Source organism: Gymnoscopelus braueri (genome assembly GCF_963280865.1).
Source record: "Gymnoscopelus braueri genome assembly, chromosome: 13".
In the NCBI taxonomy this organism is placed as follows: domain Eukaryota; kingdom Metazoa; phylum Chordata; class Actinopteri; order Myctophiformes; family Myctophidae; genus Gymnoscopelus; species Gymnoscopelus braueri.
This window is the reverse complement of record NC_137615.1, coordinates 1,985,222-2,004,112: the sequence shown is the minus strand read 5'-3', so window position 1 is coordinate 2,004,112 and position 18,891 is coordinate 1,985,222. Positions and strand designations below refer to the sequence as shown.

Below are 18,891 nucleotides of genomic sequence, written 5' to 3'. Positions count from 1 at the left end.
TATGAGTATTCTTCTTATGTGATCTTTAGTTGAATAAATAATCTGGGTACTTTTTCTTCCATCCCTGAGAGACAGAGGGGGGAGGAAGGGGGGAGGGAATGAATGAATGAAGGGAGAGAGAGAGAGAGACAGAAGGTCAAAAGGGGCGACAGTCTGACAGAAAAGTCTCATCTTCGTCTTTAGTGTGTCTGTCACTGCCTGCGTAAAACCAACCTGAACCTGCCTGGCTCAGAGCGCTGGAGCGCACAGCAGAACGGTGTGTGTGTGTGCGTGTGTGTGTGTTGGTGTGAATGTGTGTGTGTTGGTGTTGGTGTGTGTGAGTGTGTGTGTTGGGGTGTGTTGGGGTGTGTTGGTGTCTTAATGAAGACAACATCAACCTGAAGGTTTAGGGTCTACATTCTAGACCCACACTTTTTTACACTCTAAAAAGTGTCAAATTAAACGCTTATTTGGGAACCGCGGGCCTGGCTTGTGTTGTGGACCTGCGGACCACCCGGCTGTGCAGGGCCTACGGACCCCCTGCGGACCACCCGGCCGTGGTGGGCCTGCTAACGGACTGGGATCATCAGGTTCAACACACGGACCGGAGGATTATACAAAAAGAAGACTTCTGAAGGTCAGACACAACTTGAAGAAGAAACGAGCTGATGTGTAAGTTTTCATTCATAAATATCTGAGTAATGAACCTGCAGATCAAACCATGCGTCTTCATGTAGGATGTTAGTTAGTTCACTGTTTTGCTGTATTGACAGTTTATAACGTTTATAGTGAAGCCCAGATGACAGTCAAGTTTGATTGATTGAATATTTTATTAGGCAAAAATGTAAAACAGTACAGTATAATACTTTGTCTAAAAGGTCCGTTCAAAAAAGTCCTTGCAGTCTTGTTTCCATTGAGGTCCTTGGTATTCAATTCATGGTCATATATAGTGGCACCTACAGTTCAAATATCAACACAAAAATACAAAAACATGAAAATAACATTATGTGTAAAAACAAAAAAGTGACAATTCAAGGAAAAAGAAGGAAAAAAAAGATTATTACTGCATCAAAAGCAATCATCATAAAACTGGTCAAACATTGGCCAATTTCTTAAATATTATAAGAAAGAGGCAAACATTGTGGAAATAGCAGATCTGCAATTTTCACACTATTTATCTGTTGAACCGAGTCAAACTAAATGTAACGCCTCAACTTCCAAGTGCTTGTCAGGGGGTCCCCGGTTCAAATATGATTATTTTGGGGTCTCCCTATGCAGTTCAAATATGATTATTGTGGGGTCTCCCCATGCAGTTCAAATATGATTATTTTGGGGTCTCCCTATGCAGTTCAAATATGATTATTGTGGGGTCTCCCCAGTTCAAATATGATTATTTTGGGGTCTCCACATACAGTTCAAATATGATTATTTTGGGGTCTCCCTATGCAGTTCAAGTATGATTATTGTGGGGTCTCCCCAGTTCAAATATGATTATTTTGGGGTCTCCCCATGCAGTTCAAATATGATTTTGGGGGGTCGCGGCCTGAAAAGGTTGAGAACCATTGCTGTAGCCTAATGATCCATCATCAAGCATGCATTTCTTAAATGTTGCTCTTTTTTATATATTAACCCGAAAAGAAGAGATATCTAAACAACAGGGTCAGTGCATGGAACTATCTGAACGTATTTGAATAAGGTGAAATAAAATACATTTAACGACATGCTGTGACTCAGGGCTGTCTGTCATCACTATTTGGAAACAAGCCCGCAAGGACTTTCATGAACGTCCTGTTAAAAGGAATTATCCTTATTTAAAGAGGTGAACAATGCAAACAATGAATGAATTTGAATGAATTTTTCCATGTTTAGTTTTTTTTTCGCATCACAAAACGTGTTAATAATGTGTCAGTATGTGAGCATCATCATCATCGTGTCATGTAGTATAAACGTCACATAGTGTGAAGAATGTCACGTTTTGTTTGAAACAGAGCCAGATGCAGCATGATAAATATACTTATAATATTCATTGTGTGGTTTTGCGCTGCAGTTCATTGATAAAGAATATTGAACATTAACGTTATTATAAATTCAACAGCTTTTGTTTGATGGCGATATAGGCTGTGTGTGTGTGTGTGTGTGTGTGTGTGTGTGTGTGTGTGTGTGTGTGTGTGTGTGTGTGTGTGTGTGTGTGTGTGTGTGTGTGTGTGTGTGTGTGTGTGTGTGTGTTTATTAAAGAGCTGGAGACACACACACACACACACACACACACACACACACACACACACACACACACACACACACACACACACACACACACACACACACACACACACACACACACACACACACACACACACACACACACACACACTAGCCTGGGCGTGTGTGTTCACACACTCTCCCATTACCTCTCTATAATCTCGTATTCATAGATAGGTGTGTAATAATAAGGTCGTTATTACAACTTCTCGCGTGGTTTCACACTCACAGTGGCGGACGGCAGAGAGGCGCCTGTCGCGACCACCGTGCACGCGCACGGCGGGCACGGGGGCGAGGAGCACGGGGAGGCGTGCTCGCGCAGCGCGCTCCTGGACCACAGCAGGCGGCACCGGACCGCGTTCACGCGCGAGCAGCTCACGCGCCTGGAGCAGGAGTACTGCAAGGAGAGCTACGTGTCCAGACCGCGCAGGTGCGAACTGGCCACCGCCCTCAGCCTACCAGAGACCACCATCAAGGTATGACGTCATGTGTCTGTCTGTCTGTCTGTCTGTCTGTCTGTCTGTCTGTCTGTCTGTCTGTCTGTCTGTCTGTCTGTCTCTTTAATAAACAGAACATGCATGTTCAGGTCGGGATACCAATTTTATCCAATCAGGAGAGAGAACTCACACATGCTCAGTGGTGGAAAAAGTAATCAAATTCTTTACTTAAGTAAAAGTACCAATACTGCAATATAAAAATACTCTGTTACAAGTAAAAGTCCAGAATTTTGTAAAAGTACAAAAGTATTGGCATCAAAATGTACTTAAAGTATCAAAAGTAAAAGTTCTAAATATTTGAAAATAGCAGATCTACAAGCTCACAACGCGTCGCGCTGTGACGCGTTGTGAGCTTGTAGATCTGCTATTTTCAAATAGTGTAGGTATAAAATAGGGCTAAAGTGGTTAATGTATGTTTTATAATGTAATAATTTATATATGAAAAGTAACTAGTAAAGTTTTCAAATAATTGTAGTGGAGTAAAAGTACAATATTTGCCTCTGAGATGTAGTGGAGTAGAAGTAAAAGTATCGGAAATTGGAAATACTCAATGAAGTACAAATACCTCAAAATTTTACTTAAGTACAGTACTTAAGTAAATGTACTTAGTTACTTTAAACCACTGCACATGCTATGCTACGGCATAAACGTTAAATTGGAAGAAATGACACGAAGAAATTAGCAAAATAAATGTGGAATCGGAACACTATAAAATGTAAGCTGATAAATGGATATACTCTCTGCTGATTGGATGGAATTGGAAACCCACCTGAAAATGAATGTTGTGTTTATTAAAGAGAGATGGGAGACCCCTGTTACCCAACCATTGCTGCAGAATATAACCTTTTATTTATTCATCATTCACAGCACCTTTAGATTATTAAATAAGATTTTGAAACTAATCATTATAATTTCTAGTGAAATCAAACCATACTCTTCATTTAAATTATAGACCCTTTGAAACCTCTTAGGAACTCATGAGGGTCCCTGAACCACACTTTGAGAACCACTGGTCTAATCAACACTGTGAAATCCTCCTCAGTGTTAAAGGACGCTTTTATTACCTTTCTTATGACTATAGGATCCTATAGGAGTAGTGTATACAGTAGAAACATGTCATAACTCCATAACGGGTCCGTCGCAGTTAAAAACCCACGCCTATGGTCCTTGGTCTAAATTGCGTATTATTATTTTTTTTGTTTGTTTGTTTTTTCGAGAGAGATCTGATGTTAATAGTGTTATAACAGTATGTAACGTGTCTGTCTTGATGTCGTGCTTTTGTGACACTTCCGGCGCCCAACCGGAAGTGTCACAAAAGCACGACTTAGGGTGCATCCTCCACACATGTACGTCGAGTTGACGTATTTTGTGTCAAAATGTGTGTCAGATCCTGTGTCTAGGTGAGACATGACCTTTGACACCATCTAAATGTCTCAATTGTACTTTTACTACAATTATTTGAAAACTTGACTTACTTTTAAGATGTTATTGAAAATATCATAAAACATACATTAAACACTTTAGTCCTATTTTAAACCTATAGGCTATTTAAAAATAGATGATCTACAAGCTTGTGGATCTGCTATTTACTTTTACTTTTGGTACTTTAAGTATATTTTGATGCCAATACTTTTGTACTTTTACTGAAGTAACATTTTGAACACAGGCCTTTTACTTGTAACAGAGTATTTTTATATTGCGGTTACTTTTACTTAAGTAAAATATCTGAGTACTTCTTCCACCACTGGCCCATCCTCAGTTGTGAGCTTGTAGATCGGCTATTTTCCTCAAATGGTAGCCTACCCCCAGAATAGGGATGCTAGGGTTCAAGTGGTTCATTTTATTCTAATGTTTGTGCAGGCACACGCATGCACGCACGCACGCACGCACGCACGCACGCACGCACGCACGCACGCACGCACGCACGCACGCACGCACGCACGCACACACACACACACACACACACACACACACACACACACACACACACACACACACACACACACACACACACACACACACACACACACACACACACTCATTTCAAAAGGACTTCCTCTGAGTGTCTGTTGTCGTGACTACACAACCAATAAAGGTTATTTTGAATTAGGAGGTCATTGTGGGCGGAGCCTAGGAAGTCTTATTGTTTGTTTACGTTCACAGACGCGGACGCACACACACACACACACACACACACACACACACACACACACACACACACACACACACACACACACACACACACACACACACACACACACACACCCACACACACACACACACACCCACCCACCCACCCACACACACACACACACACACACACACACACACACACACACACACACACACACACACACACACACACACACACACACGCACACACACCCACTCTGTTGTTTATTTGTACAAACACTTTTTTGAGCTTCAAGTTGAACAATCTTCAGTTTTAGTGGTGGAATAAATACTCAGATAATGTAAAAGTAGAAATTAAAGTGCAAAAGTATCAGCATCAAAACATACGTACAGTGCCAAAGAAAAAAGTGCTCAAATCTTTCAAGAATATTCCAACTTTTTCTAAACATAGCATGGCAGTTATTTTGTGAATAGCTGAAGTATAAAATAGGGCCTTTAGTGGTCGTGACAATAATCTAAATCTGCAACGTAACTAAAGCTGTCATCTAATTGTAGTGGACAGTGTTGCCAGAGTCTGTGAGAGAAACAAGCATCTAGGAAAAACAGCCCAAAAGAAGCGACTATGGGCCACATGAGCACTTTAACATATACATCAGCTATTTGAAAATAAAATCTTGCAGGGAAATTATAATAAGCAGATCTGGCAACCCTGTTAGTGGAGTAAAAGTGTGCCTTTGAGATGTAGGGCCACTAAACGTGGACATAAAACTAAGAAGGAAAACATTGGCTCAATAAGTGTCAGTTACACATTGTCTCTATTTAGTCAGGGGATATTAAAATAATCTTGGAATAAATTCCTTACCAAAAAAAATCTTCACCAATGTGTTTGTAAAGGTGTCTAGTAACACATCTCACAAAGACTGAAATGCAGTCCTCCTAGGAGAATTTTTGACAGCTGCTGAAAGCTGGGGTACCCACCATAACCTTGGTTAAAAATAAATCAAAAAAAAACATCAACATTTAATTCTGTTTTAAGTAGCATGTGAGGGGTCAAACTAGGGTGTTTTTATGATTCTGAATCCATTGCAAGCATTTGTTTTGCACCAAAACCACTCCTTGGGCTAAAAACGTCCCAATCTCAATGGGCTTTTTACACAAAAAGTATACCTGGAAAAGGATGGCTATGGCCGTTTTTAGCCCAAGGAGTGGTTTTGGTGCAAAACAAATGCTTGCAATGGATTCAGAATCATAAAAACACCCTAGTTTGACCCCTCACATGCTACTTAAAACAGAATTAAATGTTGATGTTTTTTTTTGATTTATTTTTAACCAAGGTTATGGTGGGTACCCCAGCTTTAAGGAGCTGTCAAAAATTCTCCTAGGGGGACTGCATTTCAGTCTTTGTGAGATGTGTTACTAGACACCTTTACAAACACATTGGCGAAGATTTTTTTTGGTAAGGAATTTATTCCAAGATTGGAAAATATTCTGCTAATATCCCCTGACTAATTATGCCTGATCACTTGTTCTTTGTTTGAGAAATACTTCTCATGCTTTGTATGTATAGAACTATGTATGTATATGTATAGAACTATGTATGTATATGTATAGAACTATGTATGTATATGTATAGAACTATGTATGTATATGTCCAAAATATAAACCTTTAGAAAAAACAAACGTGTTTTTAAAGCAACACAACAAACACTGTCTCATCAAAGTGGGTATATCATACTTGTCAGATTGATTGTCATACAAACACACATACATTGTCAGATACTTGTGTCCAGTGGTGTAAAAAGTACTCAAATGTTTTACTTAAGTAAAAGTATCAATACAGCAATGTAGAAGTACTCTGTTACAAGTAAAAGTCCGGAATTAAACATTTAATTGAGTAAAAGTACAAAAGTATTGGTATCAAAATGTACTTAAAGTACCAAAAGTAAAAGTACTAAAATATTTGAGAATAGCCTAGGTATAAAATAGGGCTAATGTGCATGGTTAATGTATGTTTTATAATGTAATCATTTATATCTGCAAAGTAACTAGTAACTAAAATTTTCAAATAATTGTAGTGGAGTAGAAGTACAATATTTGCCTCTGAGATGTAGTGGAGTAGAAGTAAAAGTACTGAAATTGGAAATAGTCCAATAAAGTAAAAATACCAAAAAAATTTACTTGAGTACATGTACCTAGTTACTTTAAACCACTGAATGTGTCCTTATATTATCATCACTTTACCCACGTACAGCTCAAGTGGAGTTAGGAGGTTTGAGGATCCAATGGAGTTAGTAGGTTTAGTCAGAAGTGCTTTTTAATACTTTTCGTCGGTTCAATGTTTGTAAAAACCCACACAGAGACGTAAAGGGTGTTCAATAGCACTGAACATTGCTGTTATGCATCAGAAATAAGGAAACACTGCCTATTATGATCCCTGGGTATAGACCTATAACTGTATATATGGATATACAGTTATAGGTCACTACCCTTCCTCTTTGCCTTGCCTACTTGTTGTCAATTAGTTGTACCCGCTCTTGTCTTATTGGATCTTGTTTATTCCACACTTATTTGTTTTAGCTCTTGCTCATTTGATTTTCCTATTTGTCTCATCTGTTTAAGACAGTAGGTAGTTGATATATGTCACTTTTACCTTAGCGCTAGGTATACTCTTAGTTTCTTGTTTTAGAAGAGAATGCACTTCAGACTTCTGGTGATTAGTGGTTCCGTTCCCTACCTATGTTGAATGCACTTATTGTAAGTGGCTTTGGATAAAAGCGTCTGCTAAATGACTGTAATGTAATGTGATGTAGTTTATCTTTTTATGGTTGTTGATTTTATCCTTCGTTATATATCATGTAGCACAATCTGCGGGACAAGTCCCGACTCCAACAACATGTTTGCTATATATAATACAACTTCTTGAATCTTGAATAGTATGAAGTATCAAAAAGCGTTAATACTCAAGTAAAATAAATGCACCTCAAAATTGTGCTCAAGTACATATAGCCTAAATACAGAGGTGGAAAGTAACTAAGTACATTTACTCAAGTACTGTACTTAAGTACAATTTTGAGTTTTATTTTTTTACGTATTTCCAATTTTCAGTACTTTTACTTGTACTCCACTACATCTCAGAGGCAAATATTGTACCTTTACTTTACTAGTTGTAGATTTTGATTATTATTAGAAAACCACTTCAGCCTTATATACATTTTGGCCATTTGAAAATAGCAGATCTACAAGCTCATTGTGAGCTTGTAGATCTGCTATTATCAAAATATTCTTTATACATTTTATACATTAGAATTCTTTTGAATTGGGACATTCTGCATAATGAGTACTTTCTACTTTTGGTACTTTAAGTACGTTTTGATACCAACACTTTTGTACCTTTTGACTCAATTACATTTTGAATTCTAAGACTTTTACTTGTAACAGAATATTTCTACATTGCAGTATTGATACTTTTACTTAACCCATTAAGACCTGGAACGCATCTGTGTCACTTTAGATTTCTTTGGCTATTCACAAATAGCAGATCTACAAGCTCATAGCGCGGCACCGAGTGCCGCGCTATGAGCTTGTAGATCTGCTATTTTTGAAAAATCTTGAAAAACATATTTTTTTAGATTCTTTTCAAAAAACTGTTAGGATTTAGAAAACATTTTTAAGAATGGCCTCAGGTCTTAATAAATGTGAGTACCTTTTCCACCGCTGCCTGTACGTACTTAGTTACTTTACGTACTTAGTTACTTTACAGCCCCTAGAAAACAAGTCCTCAGAGTGCTGGTTGTGCAACAGGAGTCGTTCGGCGGTTCGTTCCCATCCGTGTGTTTTTCATGGTTTGTTTCCATCAACACGGACAGACTGAGTGCTGACAGGTTTAGCGGGGGTCTTAATGCTTTGACAGCGAAGCCCCCCGTGACCAATGCGGCCGCTTTAATACGCACGTTAAACGCAGCCCACCTTTATGTCCACTATTTGAGGGTCTTTTTTTATGAAAGAGGCTGGAATGTCCAGGGCCAGGAGCCAGGAGGAGGGGGGGGGGGGGAGGGGGAGGAGGAGGAGGAGGAGGGCCAGGAGCCAGGAGGGGGGGGGGGAGGAGGAGGAGGAGGAGGAGGGGGGGGGGGAGGAGGAGGAGGAGGGCCAGGAGCTCGTAAAAAGACCAACGCGCCGCTTGACGTTTTAGAAGGGAAAGCCTTTCCGGGATTTTCTTTTGGGGCCGTAAAAAGGAAAAGTGTAGGGGGGCCGGACAGACAGACACACAGACAGGCAGACAGACACACAGACAGGCAGACAGACAGGCAGACAAGCAGACAGGCAGACAGACAGACAGACAGACAGACAGACAGACAGACAGACAGACAGACACTCAGACAGACAGACAGACAGACAGACAGACAGACAGACAGACAGACAGACACTCAGACAGACAGACAGACAGACAGACAGACAGACAGACAGACAGACAGACAGACAGACAGACAGACAGACAGACAGACAGACAGACAGGCAGACAGACAGACAGACAGACACTCAGACAGACAGACAGACAGACAGACAGACAGGCAGACAGACAGACAGACAGACACTCAGACAGACAGACAGACAGACAGACAGACAGACAGACAGACAGACAGACACGCATCAGGACCCCCAGTCTGATATGCATCAGGGTCAGTTACACCACCTCACACTAAGTTCAAACTTAGCCTAGTTCTAGCTTAAACACATTAAATCCGGGAAAGTATCTGTGTCATTTTAGATTTCTTTGGCTATTCAAAAATAGCAGATCTACAAGCTCATAGCGTGGCACCGCGTGCCGCGCTATGAGCTTGTAGATCTGCTATCTTTTGAAAAATCGTGAAAATGAGTGCAAATCTTTGAATATATATTAAAAAAATATATATACAAAGATTTGCACTCATTTTCACACAAAAAAACATAAATAAACCATGTTTATCTCTGTTACCCTGATCTGCAGTAAAATCCTCTTTGAACTCTGAGGGATTTTAACTCTCAGAGTTACAGACCTGTAAAGGTCCATTTGGTTCCTAACTATCAGTCACTTAGCTGGGGACCCCCCTGGAGCACCCCCCAGGACCCGTGGGGGTCCCCAGACCTTACACTGAGAACCACTGCACTGTCTTCACTAAAAGGAACTGTTTGGAGGTTGACATATACAGTACATGTGTACATTATATGTGTCAAACAGCTAAAAGACATACAATTTCTTTCCAAATGATTCTAAATGTGTAAACACCAGTGTTACATTTACTCAAGTACTGTACTTAAGTACAATGTTTAGGTACTTTTACTTTACTGGAGTATTTCAAGTTTTCAGTGCTTATACTTCTACTCCACTACATCTCAGAGGCAAACATTATACTTTTACTCCATTACAATTATTTGAAAACTTTAGTTACTAGTAACTTTATAGATTTTGAAAAAAACATACATTAACGCGATGCGACGCATTGTGAGCTTGTAGATCTGCTGTTTTCAAAGGATTTCTATACATTTTATACATTTGAAAACTTGTGAAACGGGACATTTTGCATAATGACTACATTTACTTTTGGTACTTTAAGTACTGTTGATACCAATACTTTTATTTAAGTAAAAAAATGTGAGTACTTTTTCCATGGACACATAAAGGTAGACGCCTCCTCTGGCTATGAGGCGTCTGTGTCCTCCTATAGGAGGAGGGAAGCTTCCTGACTACTGGCCAATCACAGCGCGTTTCTTTCCGGGACTTGTCAGAATCTAGTTGTAGTTTTTATACAACTAGATTCTGACAAGTCCCGGAAAAGACACGCTGTGATTGGCCAGTAGTCAGGAAGCTTGCCTCCGCCATACAGATCACTCCAATGAACCACAGCGGCCAATGAGGTGTCTAGGTTTCTATATCTATGACTTAAACCCTCCTCCCTCTCTCTCCTCCTCTTCCTCATGTAGGTGTGGTTCCAGAACAGGAGGATGAAGGACAAACGCCAGAGACACTCCTTCTCGTGGCCACACCCCCTGGTGGACCCTCTGGGGGCGCTCCTCATGAGCCGCGCCTCCTCTGGCTCCTCCCCGCTGCCCTACCCCTTCCTCTCCCCTCACCACCTCCCCCACCTCCCCTTCCACCTCTACTCCCCCCTCTCCTCCTACGGCGCCCCCCTGAGGCCGCTGGAGGCCGCCGCGCTGCGTCTCTCGCAGTACCACCACGGTACCAGCGGGGGCGGTAGAGGGGGGGCACTGGGGGGTCTGTACCCCCTGCCCCCCCCCTCCCACCACCACCACCACCACCCCCCGTCCTGCCCCTGCCCGCTCTGCCTGCACTGGGGGCCCCCCGGCCCCGGCCCCGGCCCCGGCCCCGCCGCCGCCGCCGCGCCGGACCACCTGCTCAAAGCCAGAGGGGGCGACGGGGGGGGCGTGGCCTCGGCGGGGGGCGTCGGCGGTGGGGGGCGGAGCCTGACGCCGCGCCACCACAGCCCCAAAGCGCCCGCCGGGCCCCTCCTCCTCCTCCAACCCCCCGCTGGGATGGAGCGCAGGGAGGAGGTGGTCTGAAGCCTCCTCCTCAGAGAGGAGGTGGTGTGAAGCCTCCTCCTCAGGGAGGAGGTGGTGTGACGCCTCCTCCTCTGTGGACTTTAACATGGTTACCATGGAAACATGAACACACACACGCTAACACATGGTTAAGGTCTTTAAACTCCAGGGACGTGCCAGTGATTCACCCCAAAAATATATATATTTTATTTTGTGAATAAAAGCACCAGAACACAGTCTTCTTCACTAACGCTATTTGCACGATGAAGAACAATGTTTAATCGCTTGCAACGTTTCAGTCAAGGAACCTAGTGCTGCCTGAAGCAGGTCCTTCATTGATTGATCGATGTTTTATTGATACAAAAAAGTCGTATACGTATTTGTACATATCTGTCAAAAGGACAACATGGGTTTTACCGAAACGCCACCAAGCGATCAAATGATTTTCTTTATTCAGCAGAGAGTGTGCGTTAACACATTGGGTGCCAGAGGTTTATTAAAATATTATACGTTGAGTGCCTGCATTTCTTCCATCCACTTGCGTTATACGTTTCGTGCTGTAGAAGCCCCGACGCGGAAGTGCATGTAAACAAAGCGTGCGTGCGAGACGGCGGAGGGTCCCGACTAACGCCTGGAACAATAATATTTCCAACGCGATCCTCCATTGCAGCGTGATCGCCGATCGAAAACGGCTCGTTTCCACCACATTAAAAAGAAATGGAGATATTAAGCTTTTAGTCAAGGAGATAACATTGAAAACGCCGACAGGGAGGATTTTTGACATGGAGCCACATCCAGCCTCTTCTTCTCAGAAACTCCTTGGGTGATGTCAAAGTTTCGTTTTAGCGCCCCACGTGGGCCACTCGTATAAAAATAGAATTGGGTCAAAAACAGTCCGGACCGTTTTCGGCACTTCTCGTTTGGATCCTCAAAAACGGTCCGGACCGTTTATGGCACTCGATGTGTTAAGTGCAGAGAGTGTGCGTTGTTTTGAGTGTATCCACACAGAACGCACATTTTACGTTACGCAACAGAGCGACACACTTGTTATTCAGAATAAGTTTAATATGTCACCACGATCAGTTATATGAATGTTTTTGGTGTGAAATACTTGCTGGCTCATGGTTTTATCATCACACTCCCGCTGTATAAAGACCTTTATGCCTGATGTTTACTTGGTTATAAATCAGACTGCAGACTATCACACGTATATTATTATGGAATTACATTTTAGAGGAAAAGGTGGAATTGCTTTATGGTCGAATAGAGATTTAAATGTGTACAGGTGATTCTTAGAGTCACTTTTGCTCATGTTTGGCTCGTCGGGGCTATAAGAGAGAAACTATTTTATTTAGAATAAAACATATTTACTAATAGATGTTGATAATATTGACGGTTTGCGACGGAACAATCACACTGACCTTGATGTACATATTTCACTGTTTATGTAGCTGCTGTCTTTATTTATTTGTGCAATAGATAGGGTTTAGTTTTCATCAGGTTGGGTATAGAGGTCACATGATGTTTACATGTGATCCTGATGGGTATAGAAGTCACATGATGTTTACATGTGATCCTGATGGGTATAGAGGTCACATGATGTTTACATGTGATCCTGATGGGTATAGAGGTCACATGATGTTTACATGTGTATAGAGGTCACATGATGTTTACATGTGATCCTGATGGGTATAGAGGTCACATGATGTGTAGTTTGGTGTTGAAGGAGAAACAGGGTTTGTAACTCAGCACCATGAGGTGTGAGGTTACACATTAGATCTTTATTAAAGGTGCTGTAAGTTAAAGACAAAACGTTTATTGTTGAAACGTTAAAGCTCTATATTTAGACAGTACCTTTAACATGTTATATCCGTTAGGAAACTCTTGGAATACTGCTTTAAATGTGTGCTCTGTCATCTCAGGTTTATAATATAATAAATATCCACAAGAACTAACGAGGACACGTGACTAACAGTTACCATAGCAACTGATGTAGACCAACCAGACGTCCTCTATTGTCAACATGGCTTTTTGACCAATCAGATTGCATGTCTTTGAACTCGTCTGCACACTGTTTAACTTTCTGACGTAGATTTTTCTTATTGAATGAATCAGAATAATTACTTGAAGGTTGTTTCTTATTTAGACGAAGATGCAGATTTGAATCATAGTTCTATTTATTTAGCCCCATGTGGAACCTCTCCCTCCGCTGTATGGCTCAGAGATGAGGTCCCACATAGCTCAGTGCCTGTGTGTGTGTGTGTGTGTGTGTGTGTGTGTGTGTGTGTGTGTGTGTGTGTGTGTGTGTGTGTGTGTGTGTGTGTGTGTGTGTTGTCACTATGCATGATTCCTACCCTTTTCCGCACATCGTATCCAAAAAGTCAAAGTATTCTTCCCTGCTCTCAGATATTTTAACTTTTAATGGAAAAGAAAATCTAAGCGACGGGTTGAAACAAGCGTTCAAATCTCTTATTTAGTTTAGTCAGCCTGTGGCCAGTCAGCCCCCGTCCGCATGCGCAGTAGGCTACTGCTCCCGTTTCGGTTGCATTGAGAACGCATACGCTTGTTTCAACCCGTCAGTTAGCCGAGATTTTCTTTTCCGCTAACAGTTACAAAAATCTGAGAGCAGGGCATAATACCTTTACTTTATGGATACCATGTGTGGAAAAGGGTAAGAATCATACATAGTGAAAAATATTCGAGGATGCCCCCCCCCCCCCCCACCCACAGGCACTGAGCATCTCATCTCTGAGCCATACAGTGGAGGGAGAGGTTCTGATTGGAGCTAAGTTCTATTGATGTTCTTATGATACAGTGATTCTAATCACCAAACCATCGTTCACTGTCTGTCTGTGTCACATGGTGAGACAGGTTCACAGGGTGAGACAGGTTCACAGGGTGAGACAGGGTCACAGGGTGAGACAGGGTCACATGTCACCCAGAGAGACAGACAGCTTGGGTCAGGTTGCTGCTAGTAACCATGGTTACTGATGGAGACAAACACGCCAGACACTAAGCTCATTTTATTGTCCTCATTCAGTCTGATTCAACTATATTATATCCATTCATTCATTTGTCCTCAAATCAACTGTAAAACATGTCTTTAGTTTGTATAACCATGTGAGGTTACCTTCTCTATAATACACTGGTCTGTTTAGAATTATGACACGTTGATATTCATGATGTCATTAAATATTAATAAAGAGTGATAATTAGGGGGTAAAATGTTGGACTGTTTGCACTAATGCTGTTTGTTCTACTAGAAGGAGACAATAGATAATATGTTTTACTGTACGGTTAATTGAAGAATATTAAAATGATTCATAAATAATCCATGACTAATCTGTGTATGATTCTGAGCAATGTGAGACTGGGTTGATATAAATAGATAGATAATAATAATAATGATTATTGATAATAATAATATAGATAGAGTATAATCAGAAGTTATGTCAGAAGTTAAAGAGACAGTTCACCCCCAAAATGACTTCTTTTCTATGGATCAGTCACTCCATGGAGACTTGAATTAATGGATATTATTTTGTTTTTGTCTCATTCCTAAGACAATAATGTGATGACCGGCAGCGGTTCCGGTAGGAGACACAAAGAGTCTACTTTGTGTCTTCTACCGGAACCGCTGCCTACCGGTCCGTTGGTATACATACCCGTACATAAATGATATAGAGAACGTGGACGCCATTCAAAACGGAAAACAACATGGCAGCCACGTCCATTGAGTTCAGTGTTATATATTGGGTTCTGTAACAGTTGAGTGGAGAGGTGGAGCCATGTTATATATTGGGTTCTGTGGAGAGGTGGAGCCATGTTATATATTGGGTTCTGTGGAGAGGTGGAGCCATGTTATATATTGGGTTCTGTAACAGTTTGCCGGATGGTCGAGGCTCCAAGAATCAAAATTGTATTTGATTGACACTGATAAAACAGTCCCATGCAGTATGTTTTACTGTGCAGGCAAAAAGTTTACTTCAAAAATAAATACTACTGACCAAAAGTGCACTTTCAAAAACAGAAAGTAAGAAATTAACACTTGATAAGAAAAAAAACACAAACCATAAACTAAAGATACTGTAACAGGCAAAGCCTTTTGACTCAAGGCCCTGGCAGCTCTCCCCTGGTGTTGTTTCCTTATAACCTTTAACCTTTCACTCTGAGCATTCCTCAATCCTCACATAACACTTCCAGCCTTCCCTATATACCCGGGTGAAGACCCTAACCCACAAGGATCAGTAATTGGCATCAAACAAGGCAAACGACGGCCCATGAGTTATATCTACACAGTCACGTCTTCCTCAACAAACAAACTCTAAATGCATTTCAAGGCATCAAATAAATCACAAAACAATGACCATAAGATTAGACTATACAGATAAGATAGAACATAGCCTACACTGGCTGCTGAACAGACACACCTCCAAGCCAGCTTGATGACAGTCACTTAATGAGCAGCAGCTGTGCCGTGTGTGTTAATAATGTCCCATTTGTACACTGTGTCTACTGTCTATAGGGCCCCGGGACAGGTTCCTCCAGCGAGAATCACTGCTGTAAATACAGAGGAGGGGCCCAAACATTTGATATTTGATTAACCTATACATTTCATTTGAATAAATTGTCGATGGCCGCGCGGCCCAACGGCCCCTGAGAGCCAAGGGCCCCTGGAGGCCCAATGGCTAATACGGCCCTGCATACAAAGCTCACATCGCAGCGCAGATGCGACCGTTGTGAGCTTGGAGGTCTGCTATTCTGCGCCTGTTCTCTGCGCGCAACACCTTCACACGGCGGAGCATAAATCAGGCTTGAGCGGATGCAGCTGCGCGAGTAACAGGCTCTGCTGCCGTGATCACAGGGAGCGCTCCCTCCTTAATGATAGCGACTGGAGGCGGGGTTTGGAGGCGGGGTTTTGGAGGACGACTGCTTTGAGAATCGCTATTATTGTTTACGCATCATATGCATCATCATATTTAACATGCTGGCATGAGGTGGCATTTTATGTACATCCAGTGGTGGCAAAAAGTACTCAAATGTTTTACTTAGTAAATGCATCAATACTGCAATGCAGAAATACTCTGTTACGAGTAGAAGTCCGGAATTCAAAATTTACTTGAGTAAAAGTACAATTAAATTTCAATTGAATTTTATTAAAGTGTCAAATCACAACATGTTGTCTCAAGACACTTTACATGTAGAGCCGACAGTCCCATCCTGAGCAAGACATTTTGCGACAGTGGCAACAAAAAACTCCCTCTTAACTGGAAGAAACGTCAGGCTCTAGGGTGGGAGGGGCCAGGCTCTAGGGTGGGGGCCTTCTGCCTCGACCGTGTCGGGGGAAAGAAGAGAGAGAGAGGAGAGACAGAGGAGAGACAGAGAGAGATACAAGTAGTAACAATAACAATAGTAGCAAATAGTGTAAGATAGTATATGATAATATAATATAGTACAACAATAATGTGTATACAGTATATAATGGTATAAGAATGTTAAGATAATATACAGTATAGTGTAGTGGTATAGTGTAATGTAGTAGGAATCCACGGTCGTGCTCCATGGAGAGGCCCGGTCCGCAGACACACTCTTGATCTGCAGCTGGGGGTCCGTAGTGACGGTCCATGGAACTGCGACGTGGGAGATAACGTCGCAGTTCCAATACAAAGGTATTGGTATCAAAATGTACTTAAAGTATCAAGAGTAGAAAGTAGTCGTTTTCAAATAAAAATCATTTGAAAATAGCAGATCTACAAGCTCACAATGCGGCGCATTGTGAGCTTGTAGATCGTCTATTTTCAAATGGCCTAAATGTATAAAGGGCTGAAGTGGTTAATGTATGTTTTGTAATAATAATCACAATCTACAAAGTAACTAGTAACTAAAGTTTTCAAATAATTGTAGTGGAGTAAAAGTATAATATTTGCCTCTGAGATGTAGTGGAGTAGAAGTAAAAGTACTGAAAATTGGAAATAAAGTAAAAATACCTCAACATTGTACTTAAGTACAGTACTTGAGTAAATGTACAAATGTACATCAATTACAAGTAATGCAATGCAACGCTTCTCTTTATTTCCCCATGTATGTTCTTTTCATCCTATTTCTATTCTATTCATTCTATATATTAATTCAGTCCAGTGAGTGCAGCAGTCAGTCACAATACAATCAGCAGTGTGAAGCCTGTAGTCACGCCTGTAGCTCTCAGTAAATGAGGCAGTACAACACAGTACAATAGAGTAAATGATCACAGTGCAACGAGAGCACAAGCCCAGAGGATCACACAGTGATCTACTCTAATCCCTCCATCATACCACCAGTTATTTCTATGTCTGTGATCCCTGCAGACAGCAGACGGCAAATAAACACTCATTTAGCTTGTAAAGGCCTCCGTACCTGCCTGCCTGCCCGTCTGCCTGTCAGCCCATTTTGACATATTTAGTGTTTTTCTTATAACTATTTGATGATGCTGCTGCTCTAGGTTCCACCAGCATATAAAATAATCTCTTCTAAAAAATATAAATAGTAATTTCTCATCTTTATTCCATAAAATAGGAGGGGCTTAGCCCCACTAGCCCATTGATACCAGCCGGGCCTGTTTAATATATATTCAAAGATTTGCAAACATTTTGTAAAGTTTTTTTTTTTTTAATAGCAGAGGTGCTATATGAGCTTGTATATCTGCTATTTCTGAATAGCCAAAGAAATCTAAAATGACACTGTCATTTGCGTTCCCGGTCTTAAAGGGTTAAATATATTTACACACAAAACCAACACTTCCTGTTTGTGAATGATTCATGTCTGTGAGGCAGAGAGCACAAACATAAATATGATGAGAAGTGTTCAGAGCTTCTTCAGGGCTGCCAACATTGGACTGTCAGAATCCAGGAGATTGGTTGGGGGCGTGGCTAGCGGGGGGTCTGGGGGTCCTGGGTCCTTCCCCCGATTTTTATAAACAGAGTAGATGTCATTTCCTGTGTTTCGGTGAATTTTGTAAGTTTGAGCTTTTATCAGGCTTGCTTTACTAGCATTGGAAAATAATGGGTACAATTTCATCCAATAAAAAAGTAGGCCTACAGAAATTGATCTTTAATAATAACAATTCATTACTTCATTAACTTTTGAACATAGTAGATGTAATTTCCTGTGTTCTGGTGAGTTTTGGGAGTTTGATACCAAATCCAGTAGAAAACCAGAAGAAATGACGATCCAGGAGAGTGTCAGGAGTCGTGGTCAAAAACCAGGAGACTCATGCGGGATCCAGGAGTGTTGGCAGCCCTGGAATATGCTCCCTATAAATGTTACACACCATGCAGTAGATGTTCTTTTAAAAAGTTACTTAATCATAAATTGATGAGTCCTATAAAGATGTCATTGTGTTTTTCACAATTTCCGTGCCTTTGTTTACATTTTGTGTGTATTTTTGTGAATAGTTAGTATTTGTGATTTTATTGGTTATTGTTGTTATCTGCTTATATGCAGAGGGATTTCA

The 18,891-nt window shown here is 41.2% G+C and overlaps 1 protein-coding gene across 1 annotated transcript; it reads left to right on the top strand.

Moving 5' to 3' along the window:
• Positions 1 to 383: 383 nt before the first annotated feature.
• eve1 (even-skipped-like1) lies at positions 384 to 11,423 on the top strand (the record flags this gene model as incomplete). Its single annotated transcript, XM_080447073.1, has 3 exons — positions 384 to 651; positions 2,470 to 2,714; positions 10,827 to 11,423. Exons 1-3 carry the CDS (start codon positions 648 to 650, stop codon positions 11,421 to 11,423), a joined length of 846 nt encoding a protein of 281 aa, XP_080303199.1. The 5' UTR covers positions 384 to 647.
• Between the last annotated feature and the right edge of the window lie 7,468 nt (positions 11,424 to 18,891).